Source organism: Eptatretus burgeri, chromosome 5 (assembly GCF_056783735.1).
Source record: "Eptatretus burgeri isolate ZD-2024b chromosome 5, Ebu_testis_v1, whole genome shotgun sequence".
NCBI lineage: Eukaryota > Metazoa > Chordata > Myxini > Myxiniformes > Myxinidae > Eptatretus > Eptatretus burgeri.
The window spans coordinates 71,431,558-71,453,396 of NC_140965.1; the positions used below are offsets into that span (position 1 = coordinate 71,431,558).

General features: G+C 43.6%; 1 protein-coding gene across 7 annotated transcripts in view; it reads right to left on the reverse strand.

Moving 5' to 3' along the window:
• HMCN1 (hemicentin 1) overlaps positions 1-21,839 on the reverse strand; it is a 531,017-nt gene that overhangs the window by 160,431 nt on the left and 348,747 nt on the right. For all 7 annotated transcript variants that reach the window (XR_015058458.1, XM_085882362.1, XM_085882361.1 and 4 more), the window contains exons 47-55: positions 13,738-13,851; positions 13,242-13,328; positions 12,651-12,857; positions 12,288-12,455; positions 12,051-12,164; positions 11,776-11,921; positions 6,896-7,046; positions 2,446-2,640; positions 2,216-2,329 (exon numbers count right to left, since the gene is read on the reverse strand). Coding sequence is in view for 6 of the 7 variants with exons in the window: in XM_085882362.1 (XP_085738488.1) it covers positions 2,216-2,329; positions 2,446-2,640; positions 6,896-7,046; positions 11,776-11,921; positions 12,051-12,164; positions 12,288-12,455; positions 12,651-12,857; positions 13,242-13,328; positions 13,738-13,851 (1,296 nt within the window). In the remaining variant the exon portion in view is untranslated. The remainder of the gene's footprint in view (positions 1-2,215; positions 2,330-2,445; positions 2,641-6,895; positions 7,047-11,775; positions 11,922-12,050; positions 12,165-12,287; positions 12,456-12,650; positions 12,858-13,241; positions 13,329-13,737; positions 13,852-21,839) is intronic.

The window sequence follows — 21,839 nt, forward strand, 5'->3', positions numbered from 1 at the left end:
TCTATAAATGCGCATAAGAAATCGAGAAATTATTATAATACAGTAAGTCATCACTATCCGGAAGTCCGTACGTTGTAACCCGTAATGGGGAACGCGCTCTAACTTGGCCATAACTTGGGAACCACTTGTCCGATTAATTTCAAACCTTTTGAAAGGCAAACCAACAGAGATTGCTGGAATTATAGATAGATCGAAGATAGATACTGTGGGTGCAAAACGCCAAGCAACGTGTCCTGTCATTGGTAACTAAGGCGCCCTTTCCCCATCGGCCACGCCTACGCAGCAACGTGTCCTGTCATTGGTTTGGTAAATAAATGGCCATAACTTGGGAACCACTTATCCGATTAATATCAAACCTTGAAAAGGCACATACTCAGGTCCCCAGCAATATACCTGGCAAGTTTCAATTAGATCGGACCAGTGGTTGTCGAGAAACAGCGGTCACAGACACACACACACACACAGACACACACACACACAGACACAGACACACAGAGATTGCTGGAATTATAGATAGATGTCCAAGTACTGCAAAACAGGTTTTTGTTAGCATTGAAAAGGCGATATGTGTTCTCCAGTGTTCCAGTATATTCGATTGAAATAAAATAATGTTAAAGTTCGTATAAAAAACTTAATTCCGCAAGTTTACCACCGTTGATGTAGTGTGTCTATTAGTATTACACCACCTTATTTAACAGGTTACATTAGTTCTTCATGCCTGTTGTTTGTGTCCTTTGAAGACATTCTTAAAAACAGTAAGTTTCCTCTTTGAAATGATTTTCAATCTTGTTGGACTGCCAGACAGACAGAGGAATTTGTTTTTTTTAATCTCACTCCTCTCTGCGCCTGTGCGATCAGGACCAATTCAGAGCCAAAGTACTGCTAAACAGGTTTGTTTTCCGATTTGTGTTCAAATATAACATCCAATTGAAATCAAGTTGTTCCTTGACCATAAACTGATATTTGTGAATGAGCGGACAGACGGAAGGACAGACAGACATAAACTAGTTGTTTAACCCTGCTTTTCGCTTCACATGTGCAGGTTAATTAACTCGATCTGACATGCACAGTTCCTCCTTCATTCTTTTTCGCTTCCCTTTGTCATTATCCCCATATTGAATCTTCATTGAATGCAATGCTTCTTCCTTTAAAAACTCTGGATAACATTAAAAAAAAAAATCCCATCAGAGATGGGGAATCCCCCGCCATTGAATGAAAAAGGTCATACATATTCCGGATAATGAGGGAGGTGAATTGGAAACAAGACACCATTTGTTCATCATCTCGAAAAAGTTCCCCAGGGGTGAGGAACGTAGGAACCAAAAATAATTTAAATCAGATAAGCGGTTTTCCATTTATTACAAAAAAACATTTTTTTCAAGATGGCCGCCCCAGTCGGCCATGTTGGATCCAGCCACGCCCAAAATCAATAGGGTTCTTCCTTTTCAGGTGGTACATGTGTGACCCAAATTTCAAATCGACATGGCGAACAGTTTATGAGTTATCGCACTCACAGCTATAAATGTTGACGCCCAGGCAGCCGGACGGACGGATGACCCGGGTGACAACAATATCCCCCTTCCGCCACACGGCGGGGGATAAAAACTTAACTATAGCGTGTTTGTGGAAGTTTTTTTTAAAAAGCTTTTTTCATAAAAATCAACTTTTATAAGTTTTAACAAGGGTTTCTCCAATTCTTATTGAGACATCCTTCATGTATGGATGTTTTGATGTAATAACAGAGTTGTTTCTCATACTGATGGTTTCCACTGCAAGCACATTCGTCCACCCATTTACTAACCTGTAAACACTGATGGATTGAGTTATTGTGATGTCTATTGAGTTAAGTGAGTGCAGTCATTGTGGGCCAAATGGCCTCCTCATTGTACGGATAAACTGTGTCAAAGTTCCTTGTACTGTACATCCTTCCATATCCTTGTATGACTTTTTAATCCTCATATACATGTAGACTTCAAAATATGTCTATTAATTACATACTATTGAAATGTGAGTATGTCTATGAATTGTGTCCTGTTTGAACGTGAATTGGACCGTCAGTACATCGATTAATTACGTACCATTGGACCTTGCTGACATCTATTAAAAATGGTCCTTTCGTTCTCAAGTGCACTTGGAGATGATTTGATTGCCCATATAAGTGTTACCAATGAGCCATTATTTTGAACACAATAAACTTTCCTGCTGTACTGCATACCCAGCACATGAAGATTGTATCCCAGCTTGTCTTCTCCTGCTTCATTACTTGCCACACAGAAATATTCTCCAGCATCTTCCAATTGTGCTCTTGATATCTGCAGCACTCGTTCCCCTGAATATGCCAAAGTGATGTGCAACATCTGCCATTTTAGTGGAGTGAGAGTGTGTGCATGCAAATTAATGTAAGCGTGAGTCAATCATAACAATATCTGAATGCTGAGCATGTACCTGGAAGTACAAGAACATTGTCACTGGGGAGCACAGGTTTTCTGTTCCTGTACCAGCTGAGTTTTGGAGGAGGCACAGCATTGCTCTCACAAGACAAGGAGATGGAACTGTTCAGCATTACATTTCGCTCTTGAAGACCTCCTTTATGACTCTCTTCTGATGTCAATGTGCCAGATCTTGAGAAAATAGGAGGAACTGGGTGCAAGGACATGTATAATTTACTGTTATCTACAGGTTTCAAGACCATATGTAATTTGCCATCATCTACATGTCACACGATCATGTGATATTTACTATGAACTCCAACATCCAAGTATATATCCGATTTATCATAATGTCTGAGGCACAAAATAATCTATTACAGACATATTCAATTGAAGAACAAAACTCATAAAGTCATAAATTAAAAGTTTTCAATCTGCAGTGGGATTATGACACCATGGTAAGCAGTGAAGATAGTGCTATCGTGCTATGGTGTTGAGAATAGATTGTACTACCATGGTAAGCAGTAGACATGAGACAGTGCTACAGATCGTGGTATCACTGTTTGCAATAGAGTTGAGGTAGTGTTAGTATGTTATGTTGTACATTTTGGATTATGACATTGGATTCAGCTGAGATTATGATACAACCTTATAAAGTAGAGTTTGCATGATCACATAAGAAGAGCAGTAGAGATGACATTGTCAGGTCAGGTCAGGTATGGTAGTACGTGCTGGAGCAGCACGTCGCTGCATCCCATTTCCACCAGTACTCCAGGAGCCTCCATATGGCCATCCCCCCAGGCAGATGCCTGGCCTATCCCCATCTCCTTGAGATGGCGATGAACCTGTTGTAACCACAAGGCACGTGATTGGCCCGTTCGCCAAATCCACTCATGAGGCTCCCTCACTGAGAAAATCTGGTGAGCAGGATCAGCATCAGGAAATCGAGCCACATGACCATACAGCAGTATTGGATACTCACGGACTATACAAGTAACAAATTTCATCTGAGTCTTTCTCAGCAACAGCTCGTTGGACACAATGTCTGACCAGCGATTGCCAAGGAATCTCCGAAGAGACCTGATACCGAAGGAGTTACGTCTCCCTCTCAGATCCTTGGTCAGAATCCAAGTCTCACATCTGTAGAGCATGACTGGAAGCACCAAGGACCTGAAGACTCAGACTTTTGTCCTGATGCACAGGTACCAACAGCACCACACCCCATGATCCTGTGAATCCATAACTCCCCAGGCTCGACCCAAACGTCTATCGACCTCTGGCTCACAACATGCGGAGACATGAATATCACTGCCAAAGTAAGTAAATCTCTCTGTGATCTCAACATCCTCACCACAAATGGGTGGTGCTCACCTCAACATGCTCACCACCACAAACAGACAAGATAGCAGCATCCAAGATGTCATTGAAAGCCTGGATCTTAGTTTTGACCCAGGAAACCCGTAATCACAGTGGCTCCGACACCTCATTCAGAGCCTCAAGGGCCCCCATAAGGATATCCAACATTTCCACAAAAATGATCAAAAATGATCATCAACTACTGCATCAACTGCAAACTCAAGGTCAGAGATGTTGACAATCACAAGCGATTCACCGCAGCTTGATGTCTCTGACATCTTCCCCAGAATCCAGTCCATGCAAGCATTGGAGAGTGTGGGAGCCAATACACACCCATGAAGAACTCCAGTGTTTACCCTTCATTGTCAAAAACAGCATCGCCACCAGCCTTAAGAAGTTCAGCATGGATGCCACAGATCCCAGGAGCTTTGCCCCCTTTCAACCGGTTCACCACAGCCAGTGTTTCCACAAACGATGGTGGTTAACAGTTGATTCAGCAAAAAGGATCGTTACACCCCTGACATCAAACTCAACAGCTGGTGGGTCAGCCTGGTACAGCTGCTCAAAGTAACTGGCTGTGTGGGCCTTCACTTTCGACTCCTTGTCAAGAGTTCACCACCCTTCACTCTCACCACAGTACAATGAGGGATGGCCAGGCTTGGAGGAACGTAATGCACAAATTTCTCTGTAAGCAGGATGAGAATCACCTGACCACAGGTGATGCTCTACCTCTTCACAGATTCATCACACAGAGGCCTCGTTGTCCGCCCTTAGCACACGTACAGTTTTATGTCTCAGCTCCCTGAACAGTTCAGGTCTGCCATTAAGCCTGGCCCTGCAACTGGTATCCGATCCTGGCCCTCGCCCTGTGGCTGATAAGAAATTTGTCTCCCAAGAGAAACTGGATACCATTGACTCTGGTCAATGGTATCCAGTTTCCCTTGGGAGCCATATTTATTCTTCAGCTGATGGTGGGTTACAAGACATCCACCAGCAACATCAAGGATTGTAGTCTTGAAGGCACTCCGTAACTCTTCAGGATTGCTAAAAACACCCAGAATCCCCAGATCCCCACTCAACATGTTTGCAAGTTCATCAGCTACCCTCTCATCCTTGAGCCTGCCAACATCCAGCCAATGGTGCAATGGTACCATTCCCTTGGATGTAAGCTGCAATTTCGGTGTTGCTCCAACAAAAATGTGGTCGGTATTGAAGAACTGAGCACTTCCTTAGATCCTGCAGTAACGGAGCATCCTCCAGCGACCACCAATGAGCACATGGTCAATCTCCTTTGCCACACCACCAGCATTGGAATGCCAAGTCCAACGATGATTGTGGGCACTGAAACCATGATTTCAGCCAACTGAGTCCACGATATATTGCAAAGTCAAGGAACATAGTGCTATTCTGGTTCACAGTTCCAAACCCATGGGGACCAACTCATGTCTTATAACCAACCATCCCCATCAGTGTCAATCAATGCATTGAAATCCCCCAAAAGTAGAAGAGTATCTCTCCTGTGACACTGATCAACCACAGACTCGAGCGCATCATAGTATGCACAGAACTGCATGCAATGTCTCCGTGAGGAACTGGCTTATTCATAGTGAGATAACTCTCCTCAGTTGGAGCATATACAGAGACCAAGGAAATGACACCCAAGGATTGATGAATCCTCAGTCTCCTAATTTGCTTGGTGATCGGTGTTACCTCAATTATCATGGGATTCAACTCAATGGATACAGCAACAGAAACTCCTTGGGCATGGTCACAATCAAATCGACCAGACCAGTAGTAGATGTAACTACCCGCCATGATCTCACCACTATCCGCTCTCTGAACCTCAGAGAGTGCTGCAACACTGATGTCCAAACACTGGAGCTCAGATTATCACAGAGACAGGTCATCATCCTCTCTTATGGATAGGTCATTCCAGGCACCCAGCCAAAGGGACTGCCTCAGGTTACCCTGGGGAGACTGCCATCTGGTGGATGACACCTTAGAACCACCCCAACACACATCACCGCAACCCGACCGAGGAAGTTTATCCCGTGCTCTTCTTCCTATCATCAGAGAATGGGGATCCTGAAGGCTTTTTCCCAATCCCATCATCAGATGAGCTGCCCTGCGAAGGGCAGCTACACAGGAAGTACTCCCACAGAGTGGGTTTTCAGTTTTATTTGTATTTTTTAAAATGTGTTTTACAGACCAAGGTGTTTTACGGTGGCTGGAGTGTAAATCCTGCTACCTGCAACATCGAGTACAAAGGTAATCCAACTGCAGGAAGATGTCCACAGACACAGTTGGGCACCATGTATCGATAGCCATTGGCTCACAAGGAGATCCACTGCCCTTTGACAAGTTTTGTTTTTAATCCCGCTGTGTGTTCATATCCATACATCCTCCTCACCAGGAAACCTGGTGGGGTAGATGGTTTAGTTGCTGACAATGAAACTGAAACTGATGAGCTAGTGCTTCTGTGGTATGCAGTAAAGATGAGATAGGTTTGTGGCATAATAGAAAATGCAAGTGGATTGTGATTTAAACGTGATCCAGTTTATAAAGTTAAATTCAGATCATCTAGGAAAATACAACATGACCCAAGTTGAAAACATGGATAATCCTGATCCTTCCCACAAATGTACCAGTGGTAAAAAAATAAAAAAAAAGAAAGAAAGGGGGAAAGGTGGGGGGGGGGGGCGGTCGGAATTTCACAAAACAGAGTGAGTGGAGAGCAAAAAATGTAGCTCGCACTAAATACGATGGCTGGAAAACACAAGGGCCCAAATTATATCTGAATACTGACATATGTAATGTGCCATCGGCGTACCACACCCATTGTGGCCAGGACGGAGAAATGGGAGGAGGAACAGGAATAAGGGGTTGATGAGCAAGAGTGGCAAGAATGAGTATTGCTGAGTTAAGGTGTTTGAGGAGATGATTGTCATGATTAAAGTACAGTATCTTAACTCAGGAGGGAGTATTAAATTATGTCAGAGAAAAAAAAAATCAAAATGAATGAGAAGAGTAATCAGAAGAAGATTGATTGCATCAACCAAAGGTATCTTGTGTGCCATGTTTTGGTCCAAGATGAAAACCTAGGTTCTCACCCTGTACTGTGACATCAAAATCAGCTTGAGCTTCACCCGCCACGTTTGTGGCGATGCACATGTAATGGCCTGTGTCATACAACTGGACACTCGAGATACGCAGCACCTGGTCATTCCTCTCCAGGTCTATTGCTCTTGTGATATCAACCACCTATATGACACAAAAATGACAAATGAACATTACAAATGTGAACGATATATTTACTCAAGCAGTTAAAACAAAAACACATGAGGGGTTTCACGTCCAATTACAGTACTTGATTTCATTAAAAAAAAAAGAAGTCTTCTCTTCTTCCTCCTCTCTCCCTTAAGGGGCTGTCACACCTTGACGATTTAGCCAGCGTATGCTGACGTATGAAAAATTTGTCTAAAACGCTGGCACACGTCAAATACGTTATGGGTAAGTTTGTATACGTCAAGAGCACGCTGAAGCACGCTGGCATACGTCGTAGTACGTCGAGCTCGTCGACAAATTTCAACATGCTCAAAATTTTTCTACGTATGCCAGCATATGACTCACACGTTCCGCATACGCTGGCCATAAGTTGTAGGCACGTTACGCGATCGTTGACACTCGTCGACACACGTTACTTGTAAGTTACTCATAAGTCGAAACACGTCGAGGTAATGTTTAGCGTACCCAAAACTTATTTCTAACCTATGAGTAACGTGCTTTAAACCTATGTGTAACGTATCTCCAACGTATTTGACGTCTTCCGGACGACCACAGAACTTACTGAACGTGTTTCTAACTTACAGCTACCGTATAATGGCATATTGGCAGCGTTTAGGGGAATTGGTATATACAAATGGGCTTCACAAGAGGAACCCGTCAGTGTTCCAGACTCCATGTTTTTTTTTGTTTGTTTGTTTTTTTCTTCGGCATGACGGTGATGTTGGCACTTCGATTTCTAGTGCGGTTATGATTTAAATCGTTGAGCAGCAGCCTATGAATAGCCTATGCCACATGATCGTCGATGATACGCTGCCACACACTATGCATACGTTAGACTATTGTTGGGCATACGTTGTGAACACCGACAACACGCTAAGCATTCGTTGGTATAAGTTATCTATAAGTTATTGAAACGTTCTGTGTACGTTACTAATATGTGATGCATATATCCAACTCGTTAGGAATACGCTCAAAACTTAAAAAAAAAACATCAATAGTTCAGCGTACGCCAGCGTTTTACATACATTTTGATACGTTTCCATACGCTGGCTAAAACGTCAAGGTGTGACAGCCCCTTTATCTCTGTTCATTAATTATTGTTCATTTTCTCTCCTCTCTCCTCTCCGCTTCTCTCGCTCTCGCTCTCTCATTTATCCCATCTTGTCTGTAGCTGGCCCAGCCATCCTCCAGCAAGCCATGGCACAAAGAACATTGTGGTGAGGTAGTTGCTATCAAGTAGTTTGTCATTTTATTATGAAAGGTTAAACCAACCAAGGCAAACTTTGGTCATTCCACAAGGCCCACAACAAGGGTGAAACCATCCTCAGGTAAGCCAGCAAAAAACATCAGGCTAATACTAAGGCTGAGTTCTCCAACATATCTTCTTCCTCTCCTTTTCTTTTCATCTCTCTGTTCTCTTCCACATCTGGATAAAGGGCATTGCTGCACTCCAAACAATAAATTGATGGAAACTTGCAGCCACGTGGTGTTTATGAAAGAAGAAGAAGAAGACAAGGAAGAACCTCATATCTGCTAGAAAAAGCACCAACATCACAACTAAACACAAGGATTGTCAAAACAGATGACTGCCACGTCATGAAATCTGTCATTACGCTCACATCCATCTAGTGTTTTCCCTTCTCGAACTACCTGATGTCAAATGATGAGTTTGGATTCTATCCTGGCCAATAAAACTCTGAATATGCTGATGCTTCCATTTCAACAGAGGATTAAGATACTGAATGTGAAACAAGACAATGCTCTGTTGAATACATCATGGCCCTTCGATACTGTCTTAAACTTACACTGTTCACCAAGCTTTCCCCACGCGGTATCCAACAGCACATTCATTCCTGGCCCATTGACTTATTCAATGCATGTCAACAGTGTATAGCTCTCATGCTCCTTCTTCATATGCAGCACAAGTGTACAGGGTCGCATCATTGGCTGAGGGTGCGGCTGTGTGGCTGATGCAATGCCCTCTATTGGTTAGGGCAGGAACTTGGAATTTGGCCATGGTGCCGGCAATAGCTCACCGACTGTTCACGAAGGACACCCTGAGATCTTTAACGTCCACCAACGAATTGTGGCAGAGGTGACACCCATTTAACGATCAACCGAGGAGGGACGGCACACACAATGATGAATCACCCTGACTCTCAAACTTCAGGATGACAGTTTATAGCTGGGACGGGATTTTTTTGAGCCCGACACAGCTCCCAAATCCTTATATGGCACACACGCTCTTTTCCTAACCTCCTGAAGGCAACATTTCGAAAATACATCTCTTCCCCTTGGTTCCACTTGACTGTCACTTGTGGAACCATCTCCCTGACCAAGTACAAACCCACTCTTCCTGACAGGTCTCCAAGATGTCAGTTCACTGTCATTTAATCTCATATCCATGATTGTTTTCAGCCCCCATTCATTTTCCCTCCCTCACATACACAAGCAACCTCCATGTCTGACCAATATACCTGTACCCCTCAAATTATCTCCAATGCATCAAAGTACCTATCAAATTCCAATTTAAACCTTTCTATATTTTCTGCTGCCACTACCTTTCTCGGGAGACCATTCCATGCATCAACTCTATGCTCTGACTGAAAGACCCCTGCCTTATTACTGTCCTCACTCTCCCCTTCTTTATTTCAGGCTATGGCCCCAAGTACTCTCACTGTCTATTCTGCTGAAAAACTCTTCTGCACTTATTTTGTCTCGACCCTTCATTATCTTAAACATCTCATTCAAATCCCCTTGTAAACGCCTCCTTTCTGATGTATTTTTAATCCTATCTCCTTCAACCGCTCATAGCTTTGTCTACTGATGTCTGGAATCAATCACGTAGCCCGATGCTGAACCCCTTCTATGGCAGCTGTGCCCTTCCTCAGATGTGGTGATCAAAACTGAACTTAATATTCTAGATGGGTCCTCACTAAATTCCTGTGCAGGGTTGACACGACCTCTTTTGATTTATAATTTACCCCCCAATGTTTACAACCTAAAACCCTGTCAGCTTTACTTATAGCTTCCTGGCATCATACAATTTGTTTACACCCTGTGTTGTCTGGCATTGTCTTGTGCAGAGAAAAGGAATACATAGCTCAAAGGCAAGCACCTAATAAATTGAACCATGCTTTGGCAGCAACGGAACACCACCTTGAAGCCAGGATATTTAATAAGATTGCCATAAGATCAAAAGCATTACAAAAAAATTTCCCCCCCCCCCCAAAAATAAACACAACAAAAAAAAGAACAAAATGTTTCAATATTTATTAATAGAGTTATCCAGACTATTGGAAGCAGTTGCACATATATCACATACATAATAACTTCAACAGCACTCAGTAGAGCGCATAGCTCCACCAGGCTGAAGTTTTTTTTTTTGTATACACTGTCGAGGCTCGTATGAGAGCTAACACACAAAACGTACAACAAGGGGAGCAGGAGACAAAAGGGATGGGATAGGGAAAGAAAAAAACAGTGTGGAACAGAGACATGAGGAGATCTGCGGAAGGGAGAGGGATGGGGTGGGGTACACAGGGGAAACAACATGGACATTACAGGGACTTTCAGGTCATTACACGATAGGGACTTTCAGGAAGGAAGGCAGGGAATTTGAAAGAGGTGGGTTTGGGGTGGCTTAGCGGGAGTAGAAAGGATCGTGCTTTTGGATGGGATAAGATAAGAGTTGGTGGTGAACAGCTGTTTTGAAGACCTGGAGGGGAGAATGGGATTGTAGAGAGTGTGGGAGTTTATTCCAAAGGTGTGGATAAAGAGGAATGAAAGAGTGAAGGTGAGCAGTGATTCTTGATTTTGGTAGTTTTACCAGAAGGGGGTTGCTGGCGGAGCTTGAGCGCCCTGCGGAAATATGGGGCAGAGGGGGGGGGGGTGGTGGACATATCTCAGACAGAGCAGGGGGTGCGAGGCCGGAGACGAGATGGTAGAAGACAGAAGCGGTGAGAGAGTGGGAGACCCAAAGACTCAGCCTCATTGCGGGAGATACCAATGATCCTAAATGCCTTGGTTTCCACAGCATGAAGCCGAGAAAAGTGAGGCGGGAGCACCAGCCCAGAGAGGGGAGCAGTACTCCATCAGGCTGTTGGCGAAAGCTTTGTATGTGGTCAGGAGCTCAGGTGTGCCAAGGAAGGACTTTGCATGACGGAGGATACCCAGTCGGCAACTGGCTTTGGAGGCCACTGATAGGCTTTTAAAAAAAAGAAGTTTTATATCCCACTGTTAGGCCAGATCTGCATCAGGACCTTAACCAAAATCGAATATCTCTCAATGGTGAAGATTCACTTTGAAAAAATGAGAGTAGCCGGATCCGGTCCGCATCTTCCCCAAAATCTATTCAATTCGTGCTTGTCACACACCCAACCTGTCAACCAATTTTTGTCTGAATCCGTCCATTACTTTTTGAGATATCCTGTTCACAGACAGACAGACAGAGGTGAAAACATAACCTCTGTCCACCTTTGGTGGCGGAAGTAACAAGGACATCAGTGCATGGTACTTTAATATGAATTATAAGGACCTCACCAGAGAAGGGACAGATCAACACAGGAAAAGTGCTTCAACCTGGGATGGCAACATCATCAACTTTTTGCCGATTCAGGAATACCAAAACAAGATAACTATAATAGCACAAGGATTGATGATACAAGTAGATAATAAAGGATGTTTAAAACCGTGACATTCTGACCTGTCCATCCTTGTACCAGTTCACCGTGACAGGTGGCACACCCACAGCAACACACTCCAACACCAGTGTACCATTCACACTCAGCTTCACCATCCGACGGGCTGAGCCATGACTATGCTGATCACCACCATTGATTGTCGGAGGGACTGTAATGCAGTCAGTGATTGAATGGTTACAGGAACAATTACCTTCCTTAACTGGCAGAAAATCCAAAAAAACACATTTACACAGCACCTGCGTTTTTATGTACAACACAGGTGTGACAGTATTCTTACCATGCACTGTGAGCAAGAAGGTACCACGTGCTTTGCCTGCCTCATTGCTTGCAATGCACATGTATTCACCACTGTCCTCTCTACCAGTTGCCAGTATCTGAATGCCATGACCACCTGTAAGAGCAGCAAGCATGTCGAATGAGCCATGGGTTGTACTGTAGATTATCATGACAGCTTAAGTACCTGAAAGACAATTTCACAATTTTATTCTGTGAAGATACATTTCCAAGCATGTACCTGGGAAAAGGTGAATGTTTTGACTTGGGAGCAACGGAACACCATCTTTAAGCCAGACCATAGCAGGAGAAGGGAAACCCTCAGCATAGCACAATAAGGTCTCAGTGCTGTTGAGAATGAGTGTCAAGTTCTTATGCATGTCATCTTCACCAGAGATGCTTGGAGGGACTGGCAGAGAAATATAAACGATGTAAACCACATCACATCCATTACCAATGTCACCCACACAAGCAGCACATTTCGAGTTATTGAGCACATGATTCATCAGCTGATTATGTTTTTATTAATGGTACAGCATACTTCATCACTCACACCATTATGTCATCCATGTTAATGCCGAATCTAAAGCAATGGGTTTCTTACCAAGAACTATGAGAGTGAAAGTCTTGGCTTTGTTTCCAACTGTGTTGGTGGCAATACAGGTGTACCTCCCAGTATCGTCAACTTTGGCACTTGGAAGCATCAATGCTCGAACTTCATTTTTCACCGTGTAGTCCTTGCCAACTCTGTGGTTATGAGCTGGTAAAGACTTCCCGTCTTTAAGCCAAGATATGGTTGGTGATGGATGACCTATCCGTACATCATAAAACAATACAAATTAAGGTATAAGATTATATCAAATACTACTCGGTCACATGAGGAGACCACTTGGCCCATCATGCCTGTGTTGTATTCACGATTCGTTTTTCCATTTTCTGCATCTCCTTTACTTGAACCTTCTGTTTATTTTACTTACAATGTTATTTAGTGCATACAATTACAACTGCATGGGCAAAATGTATGTGGTTCTGCAGCTGGTCCAATGGACAACTCAGGAAAGACAAAATCGATTTGTTTTAACATCCACATGACTGTAGTCAGGAAAGCCAGATTAACATCACCTGTACAATAAAGAAGTCAATTGTGTTTAACAAAGAGAACTGAGACTAGCTCGAATCCATCTTGAGTACAAACCTTGAGCCTCACAGGTCATGTTGAATCTTTCACCCTCTCGTACCCAAAAGGTCATCACTTGTTCAGAATCTCTTATTGTTGGTGGGACTGAGGAAGAAAAAACAATTACAACCGGACAAACCTCCACCTCATTGCCTACCAAATGAAGCACGAGTTATAAAGAATACACCTATCCATTTATGTATGGTCCTCCGAGTCCACAAACATACCCAAAAAGCCGATGCCTCGTCCCTGGAGAAGTCATTTTGGTCGAAGGAATATTTGGCATTTCACCCTACACACTTCGGTATTGGCGATGGGTGCATTGTATACGAGTTTGAAAAATAAACTGATTATCTTCAGGTGTAGATCGTATTTTGATGGTCACAAATGTATACGTGTCATCATGACCCGAGGGTAACTTTCCCTACCAATCCCACTTGATATGATGGGAATGGTGTGACAATATGATTACATGAATGAGGACGACAAGCGATTTTATTATTGTTCATCTTACTCAAAACCTCCAGGATGAAATGTTTCTCAGTGCTGCCAGCTTGGTTTGAGGCCACACAAGTATACCGTCCTGAATCGTGAGCCTTCGAGTGCCAAACGTGCAGAATGCGTCCTCCTGTAAGTCAAACACAGCACAGTGATTGCTACACACACACACACACACACACACACACACACACACACACACACACACACACACACACACACACACACACACACACACACACACACACACACACACACACACACACACACACACACACACACACACACACACACACACACACACACACACACACACACACACACACAACATGAACTCATTGTGAAATAGAGACTTCTGCACTCACACACTCACACAACACCTTCATTGTGAAATAGATTTCTGAACTCACACACTCACACAACACATACTCATTGTGGAATAGATTTCTGTACTCACACACTCACACACTCACACAACACACACTCATTGTGGAAATTAGATACTAATGTATTAAATTTCCCAAATGACCACCAATTTGTCATTTTGTGATGATGTTAATGTGGTAAAAATCAACCTTAATAATGACAACCACATTTATCTCATCATAAAATGACAAATTTTGAGAGGTTGTGATATTAATCCATTGAGGGCATTCATTGTTGTCCCAAAGCCCAGAGCCCATGGGACAGAACAGATATCAGTACCATGTAAGGAGGCAATAGTTTATGGGCACCAAATTATTATTAGGACCAATAAGAGTAAGTTCAGGTGATCACCCTTCCTGAAGACCAGCTTAGTCTATTTATTTTTCATTTTTACATTTCAACGTGTTTTTGTTCTTTTTATGAATATCATCCATTGTGCTAATGATATATTCCGATGAAGCTAATATCAGCAAGTAACAGGTCAGACATGTCCAAAATCCAAAAGAAGTTGTTTGCACAATTGCAACTAATTATCTTCCCATCTGCAGGCACATTTTTGAGTTGGTTGTCAAAGTGAGGCTCATTCACATGTTAGATTTGGTACAACTTTGGGAATTTATGAATATAATTATGAACATTCATGTAATAAACCCATTTGCGTCACCCCTTATTATGTTGTTTCACAAATACGTCATCACATTACTAATACCACTTCTCAATATTGGTCATCTCAACTCACACTTATGTTGGTTGAAAAGCCATACTTTTTATTCTCGAGCATTTTCAGAACTTACGAGACCGATAAAGGCATCAGAATACATCGCTAAAATATCAAATCGGGAGATCGCAAGATCCCCAAAACTACTGGACTTTGCTTCACACATAAAGAAATGTACTGTTCTGTCGATTAGCGAAGAGGCATTGTAAAAGTGTGAATTTATGGCTAAGAGGCATTGTAACAGTGTTAACTTATGGCTAAGAGGCATTGTAAAAGTATTAAATTATGGTTGAGAGGCATTGTAAAAGTGTGAATTTATGGCGAAGAGGCATTGTAAAAGTGTTAACTTATGGCTAAGAGGCATTGTAAAAGTATTAAATTATGGTTGAGAGGCATTGTAAAAGTGTTACATTATGGCTAAGAGGCAGTGTAAAAGTGTTAAATTATGGTTGAGAGGCATTGTAAAAGTGTTAATTTATGGCTTTGAGGAATTGTAAAAGTGTTAAGTTATGGCAAAGAGGCATTGTAAAAGTGATAACTTATGGTTGAGAGGAATTGTAAGTGTTAACTTATGGCTAAGGGGCATCGTAAAAATGTTAGTTTATTGCTAAGAGGTATCGTAAAAGTGTTAAATTATGGCTAAGAGGCATTGTAAAAGTGTTAATTTATGGCTTAGAGGCATTGTAAAAGTGTTAATTTATGGCTAAGCGGAATTGTAAAAGGGTTAACTTATAGCTTGGAGGCATTGTAAAAGTGTTAATTTATGGCTTTGAGGCATTGTAAGGTGTTACATTTTGGCTAAGAGGCATTTTAAAAGTGTTAATTTATGGCTAAGAGGCATTGTAAAAGTGTTAATTTATGGCTTTGAGACATTGTAAGGTGTTAAATTATGGCTCAGAGGCATTGTAAAAGTGTTAATTTATGGCTTAGAGGCATTGTAAAAGTGTTAAATTTTTGACTAAGAGCATTATAAAAGTGATAACTTATGGTTGAGAGGAATTGCAAGTGTTAACTTATGGCGAAGAGGCATTGTAAAAATGTTAGTTTATTGCTAAGAGGCATCGTAAAAGTGTTAAATTACGGCTTGGAGGTATTGTAAGGTGTTAATTTATGGCTAAGAGGCATTGTAAAAGTGTTAATTTATGGCTAAGAGGCATTGTAAAAGTGTTAATTTATGGCTAAGAGGCATTGTAAAAGTGTTAATTTATGGCTAAGAGGCATTGTGAAAGTGTTAATTTATGGCTAAGAGGAATTGTAAAAGTGTTAAGTTATGGCTAAGAGGCATTGTGAAAGTGTTAATTTATGGCTAAGAGGCATTGTGAAAGTGTTAATTTATGGCTAAGAGGAATTGTGAAAGTGTTAATTTATGGCTAAGAGGCATTGTGAAAGTGTTAATTTATGGCTAAGAGGCATTGTGAAAGTGTTAATTTATGGCTAAGAGGCATTGTGAAAGTGTTAATTTATGGCTAAGAAGCATTGTGAAAGTGTTAATTTATGGCTAAGAAGCATTGTGAAAGTGTTAATTTATGCCTTAGAGGCATTCTAAGTGTGTTAACTTATGGCTAAGAGGCATTGGAAAGGTGTGTTAACTTAGAATTGAAATTAGATGTTGTTTGTTGAATGGATGCTGGTGGATATGTGCTCTTGATGGTGCCTGGTTTTTAAGGTTGCGTCCGATCTCTAAATATGCCAGCATTTATTGAAAGAGGAAGAAGAGGACATACCATGGACTTTTACTGCTTCTGGAAAAGGTTTATTTCTATTGAAATATGTCTGGTAATTGTATGTTTTTTTAATATCATACAGTATGTGTACTTGAACATAACTGTCACTAATCAAAAAAAGGGAAATAGAATACCCGAAGTGGTGAGTTTAGGAATTCATCCTGTGCTTATACCATGAATTCTTATAAAAAAAAAAATGCTTTGATTTTATTTAGAAATAAAAAAACAATGAATTTTTGGCAGATGCAATTTAACCTGAGCAAGTGTAAAGTGTTGGGGATGGGAAACAACAATGAAAATAGAGATTACATGATGCAAGGGGTAATTTTGGATCATGTCACACAGGAGAAAGATCTGGGGGTGGTAAAAGATACGGGAGGGAAACAGGCAGCACAATGCCAGGCAGCTATAGGTAAAGAAAATAGAGTTTTAGGCTGTATTCAGAGGGGGATCATTTACAAATCAAAAGAGGTGGTGCTAACATTGCACAGGAATTTAGTGAGGCCACATCTGGAATATTGTGTGCAGTTTTGGTCACCAAAATTCAGGAAGGACATAGATGGCATCGACAGGGTTCAGTGCAGCGCTATGAGATTGATTTCGGGCCTAGCTCGAGGCGAGATGAGCGGCTGAAGGAGACAGGGCTTTATACACTAAAAATAAGGTGGTTACAAGGAGATGTGATGCAGATGTTTAAGACAATGAAGGGTATAGACAAAATAAGTGCAGAAGAATCATTCAGCAGATGAAACATTGATAGGACCAGGGGCCATAGCCTGGGAGTAAAGAAGAGGAGAGTTAAGGCAGTAGTTGGGTAGGGGTCTTTTATTCAGAGCGTAGTTAATGCATGTAATGGGCTCACTGGAAAGGTAGTGTCTGCAGAAAGAGGAGACAAGTTTAAATTGGAATTAGATTGGAACCTGGAAGTATTGGAGATGGAGGGGTGCTGAGATGTTGGCAGGATTTTTGGGTAGTTTGGGCATTGATTGGTGATTGTATGCACGTGCACGGAGTCTTGTTGGTGGGGGTCTCGTCAAGGGGTGTTGTGTGGTTCATGTTGTGTGTTTTTTACCCAAGATCATGTATGCCATTCCCCCTCCCCTGGAAAGAAAAAAAACTACAACCCCCCCCCACAAAAAAACACTTCATTTAAAAAATATATTAAAAAAAACATTGTAAATTTTTCTTATTTCGATCTAGTGTTGATAAATTGGGGGGTGGTGTTGTTGTGCAGGCATGATGGGATGACTGGCCTCCACCTGTGTCAATTTTCCTTGTGTGTATCGATGTGGGTATTAATTACTTTAATGCCTGAAGTTACATATATACAGGAAAGTATTATATTCGAATACTTTAATTGCTGAGAGCTGCTGAGATTAAAAAGCACGCCCCACTTTTGGACATGGCCAAAGACTTGCCAGAGGAAGAAATCCCAGCAGTACAATACCATCCCAAGTGCCACAGCATTTTCATGATGAAGAAACTTCTTGACTCTATCATCACCAAATAAGCTACCCAATAAGGTGATGAAACTGCAACAGACAGTTCTAGAAAGTCATCCACATCCAGAAGATGTATATATGCACCCAACATGTTGAGGGTATATAAAAACAGTGCATCTTCTGTCAGAAATCGAATAAGCATGTAAATGGTCAAAACACGAGGGATTTTCTCATACAATACACTGAGTTACATGCAGATTTTAGAATAACCGGACGTAGTGGCGTGCGCCTGTAATCCAGCTACTCGGAGGCTTGGGTTGGAGGATCGCTTGAGGACGGGAGCTCTACGCTGGGCCATGCTATGAGAGGGTGCAGGGCAGCCCGGAATCATGGCGAAACCCAATCCTTATCCCTGTGTTGGAAGAGGCGACCAGGGTTGCATCAGGAAGGGCATCCGGCATAAAACCTGTGCCAAATCAGTATGCGGATCATAACGGATGATCCGCTGTCAGGTCAGGTCAGGTATGGGAGCATGTGCCAGAACAGCGCGTCGCTGCGTCCACTTTCCGCCGGTACTCCAGGGGCCTCCGTCTGGCCTTCCCCGAGGCAGATGCCAGGCCCATCCCCATCTCCTTGAGATGTTTGTCAACCTGTTGCAACCACGAGGCACGTGGTCGGCCCATTGGCCTCCTCCACTCATGAGACTCCCTCGCTGAGAGAATCTGGTGAGCAGGATCAGCATCAGGAAAACGAGCCACATGTACATACAGCCACAACTGACGCTAACGGACTATGCAGGTAACAAATCTCATCCGAGTCTCTCTCAGCAACCGCTCGTTGGACACAAAATCTGACCAGCGATAGCAAGGATTCTCCGAAGAGACCTGGTACCAAAAGAATTGTCTCAGTCTCAGATCCTTGGCAGAGTCCAAGTCTCGCATCCATAGAGCAAGACTGGAAGCACCAACGACCGGAAGACTCGGACTTTCGTCCTCCCGCACAGGTACCGGCAGCGCCACACCCCATGATCCAGTGAATCCATGACTCCCCAGGCCGACCCAGACGTCTATTGACCTCTGACTCACAGCCGGCAGAGACATGAATATCACTGCCAAGGTAAGTGAATCTCTCCACGACCTCAACCTCCTCACCACAAACAGACACAGACAGGACAGCAGCATCCAAGATGTCATTGAAAGCCTGGATCTTAGTTTTGACCCAAGAAACCTGTAATCCCAGCGGCTCCGACTCCTCATTCAGCACCTCGAGGGCCCCCAAAAGGATATCTAAAGTCTCCATAAAGATGACTATCATCTGCGAAATCAAGGTCCGAGATCTTGACATTCCCAAACCATGCACCGCAACTTGATCTTTCCGACATCCTCCCTAAAATCCAGTCCATACAAGTGCTGAAAAGTGTGGGGGCCAGTACACACCCCTGACAAACTCCAGTAACAACTGGAAATAAGTCAGAGATGGTACCACCACACTTCACAGCACTTTCAGTACCAGAGTAGAGTTCAGACATCAGATCGATCAGTTTTGGTGGCACCCCACGAAGACCAAGAATCCTCCAGAGGACATCCCGATTCACTGAATCGAACGCTTTACAGAGATCAACATAGGCTGCAAGCAGCCCCTGCCGAAACTCTCGTCTGCGTTCGGTGAGGACACGAAGAGCAAGGATACGGTCAATCGTTGACCTCTTTGGTGTAAAGCCTGACTGCTCTGGACGCTGGTGCTCAAGCAGATGGTGGCGAACCCTATCAAGAATTATCCGAGCAAAGACCTTGCCCGGCACTGAGAGCAGCGTCACCCCTTGGTAGTTGTTGCAGTCTTGGTGATCACCCTTCCCTTTCCAGAGAGGGACAACAAAGCCCCTCTTCCAATCAGTTGGGATGATGCCTGTGTTCCAGGCAGAGCACAAAACTGCATGCAACGACACGAGTGCAGCATTTCCACCAGCCTTGAGAAGTTCAGCATAGATGCCACAGATCCCTGGAGCTTTACCACGTTTCAACCGGTTCACCGCAGCCCGTGTTTCTAAAAGCGAAGGTGGACCACAGTTGATTGGAGGGTCAGCAACAGGGATTGTAACACCCTTGATGTCCAACTCGACAGCTGGGGGATCAGCCTGGTACAACCGCTCAAAGTAACCGGCCCAGCGGGCCTTCACTTCAGACTCCTCTGTCAAGAGCCTACCATTCTCTGCTCTAACTGCAGTGCTCCGAGGGATGGGCTTGGATGAACGCAATGCGCTAATTCCCCTGTAAGCGGGACGAGAATCACCTGTTCACAGGTGATGCTCTACCCCCTCACAGATTCCTCGCACATAGGCCTCCTTGTCCACCCTCAGTGCACGTACAGTTTTACGCCTCAGCTCCCTGAACAGCTCAGCTCTGCCATTCAGCCTGGCCTTGCGACTCTGGTCAAAGGTCTCCAGTGTCCCTTGAGAGACAAAATTCTTCTTTGCCCTGCAGTGAGTTCCAAGACATCCACCGGCAACATCAAGGACGGTGGTCTTGAAGGCGCTCCACAACTCTTCAGGACCCCCCAAAGCACCCAGACACCCCAAATGTCCACTCAGCCTGTTCGCAAACTCCTCAGCTACTCTCTCATCCTTGAGCTTGCCAACATCCAGCCTAGGCTGGGATGGTACCATTCTCCAGCATTTAAGTTGCAGCTTTGGAGTTGCTACAACAAGCCGGTGGTTAGTATTGAGGAACTGAGCACTCCGGTAGACTCTGCCGTTCTGGATCATCCTGTGGTCTGCTGTGGCGTGTTGGGGCGACCTTGAGAAGTTCAGCATGGATGCCACAGATCGCTGGAGCTTTACCCCCACTTCAACCGGTTCACCACAGCCTGTGTTTCCACAAACCAAGGTGGACCACAGTTGATTGGAGGATCAGCAACAATTATTGTGACATCCCTGACGTCCAACCCGACAGCTGGTGGATCAGCTTGGTGCAACTGCTCAAAGTATCCAGCCCAGCGATCCTTCACTTCGGACTCCTCTGTCAAGAGCCTACCACCTGCTCTAATAGCAGTACACTGTTGTCTGTGTACATGGTTTGGGCTGGGTGCGGCTGTTTTCCGCTGCTTTTGAGTTGTTTTCGGCTGTCTTGGGGCTCTTTTTGAGCTGTCACGGGGCTGTTTTTGGCTGTTTTCGGGCTCTTTTGAGCTGCTTTCAGGAAGGAAGGAAGTGTTCCTCTTGTGGAGGAATTGATGAATTGTGACTTCATTGATCATTGTGACGTCTTCGTTGCATTGACGACAACGGCGGCATCGATGACAGATCGATGACAAATGAAGGGTTCTTGTGGAGGACGAAGTCCAAGGGTTCTTGTGGAGGAGGAAGCAGCGGCGGCGGCATACTTGTGGAGGAAAGAGTTCTTTCGTTTTACTTCTCTTCAATTCTTTCCTCCACAAGTTTGACACACAACAAAACCCTTCAATCCACAAGAAAATTATTTCCTCCACAAGTACGCCGCCGCCGCCACTGCAACGAAGACGTCACAATGATGAATGACGTCACAATTGATCAATTCCTCCACAAGCTGTTAGTTCAAGAGCCTGCTCTAACAGCAGTACACCGAGGGATGGGCTTGGATGAATGCAATGGGTGAATTCCCCTGTAAGCAGGACGAGAATCACTTGACCACAGGTGATGCTCTATCCCCTCACAGATTCCTCGCAAATATCCTCCTTGTCCACCCTTAGCACACTTACAGTTTGATGCCTCAGCTCCCTGAACAGCTCAGCTCTGCCATTCAGCCTAGCCCTTTGACTCTGGTCAATGGTATCCAGT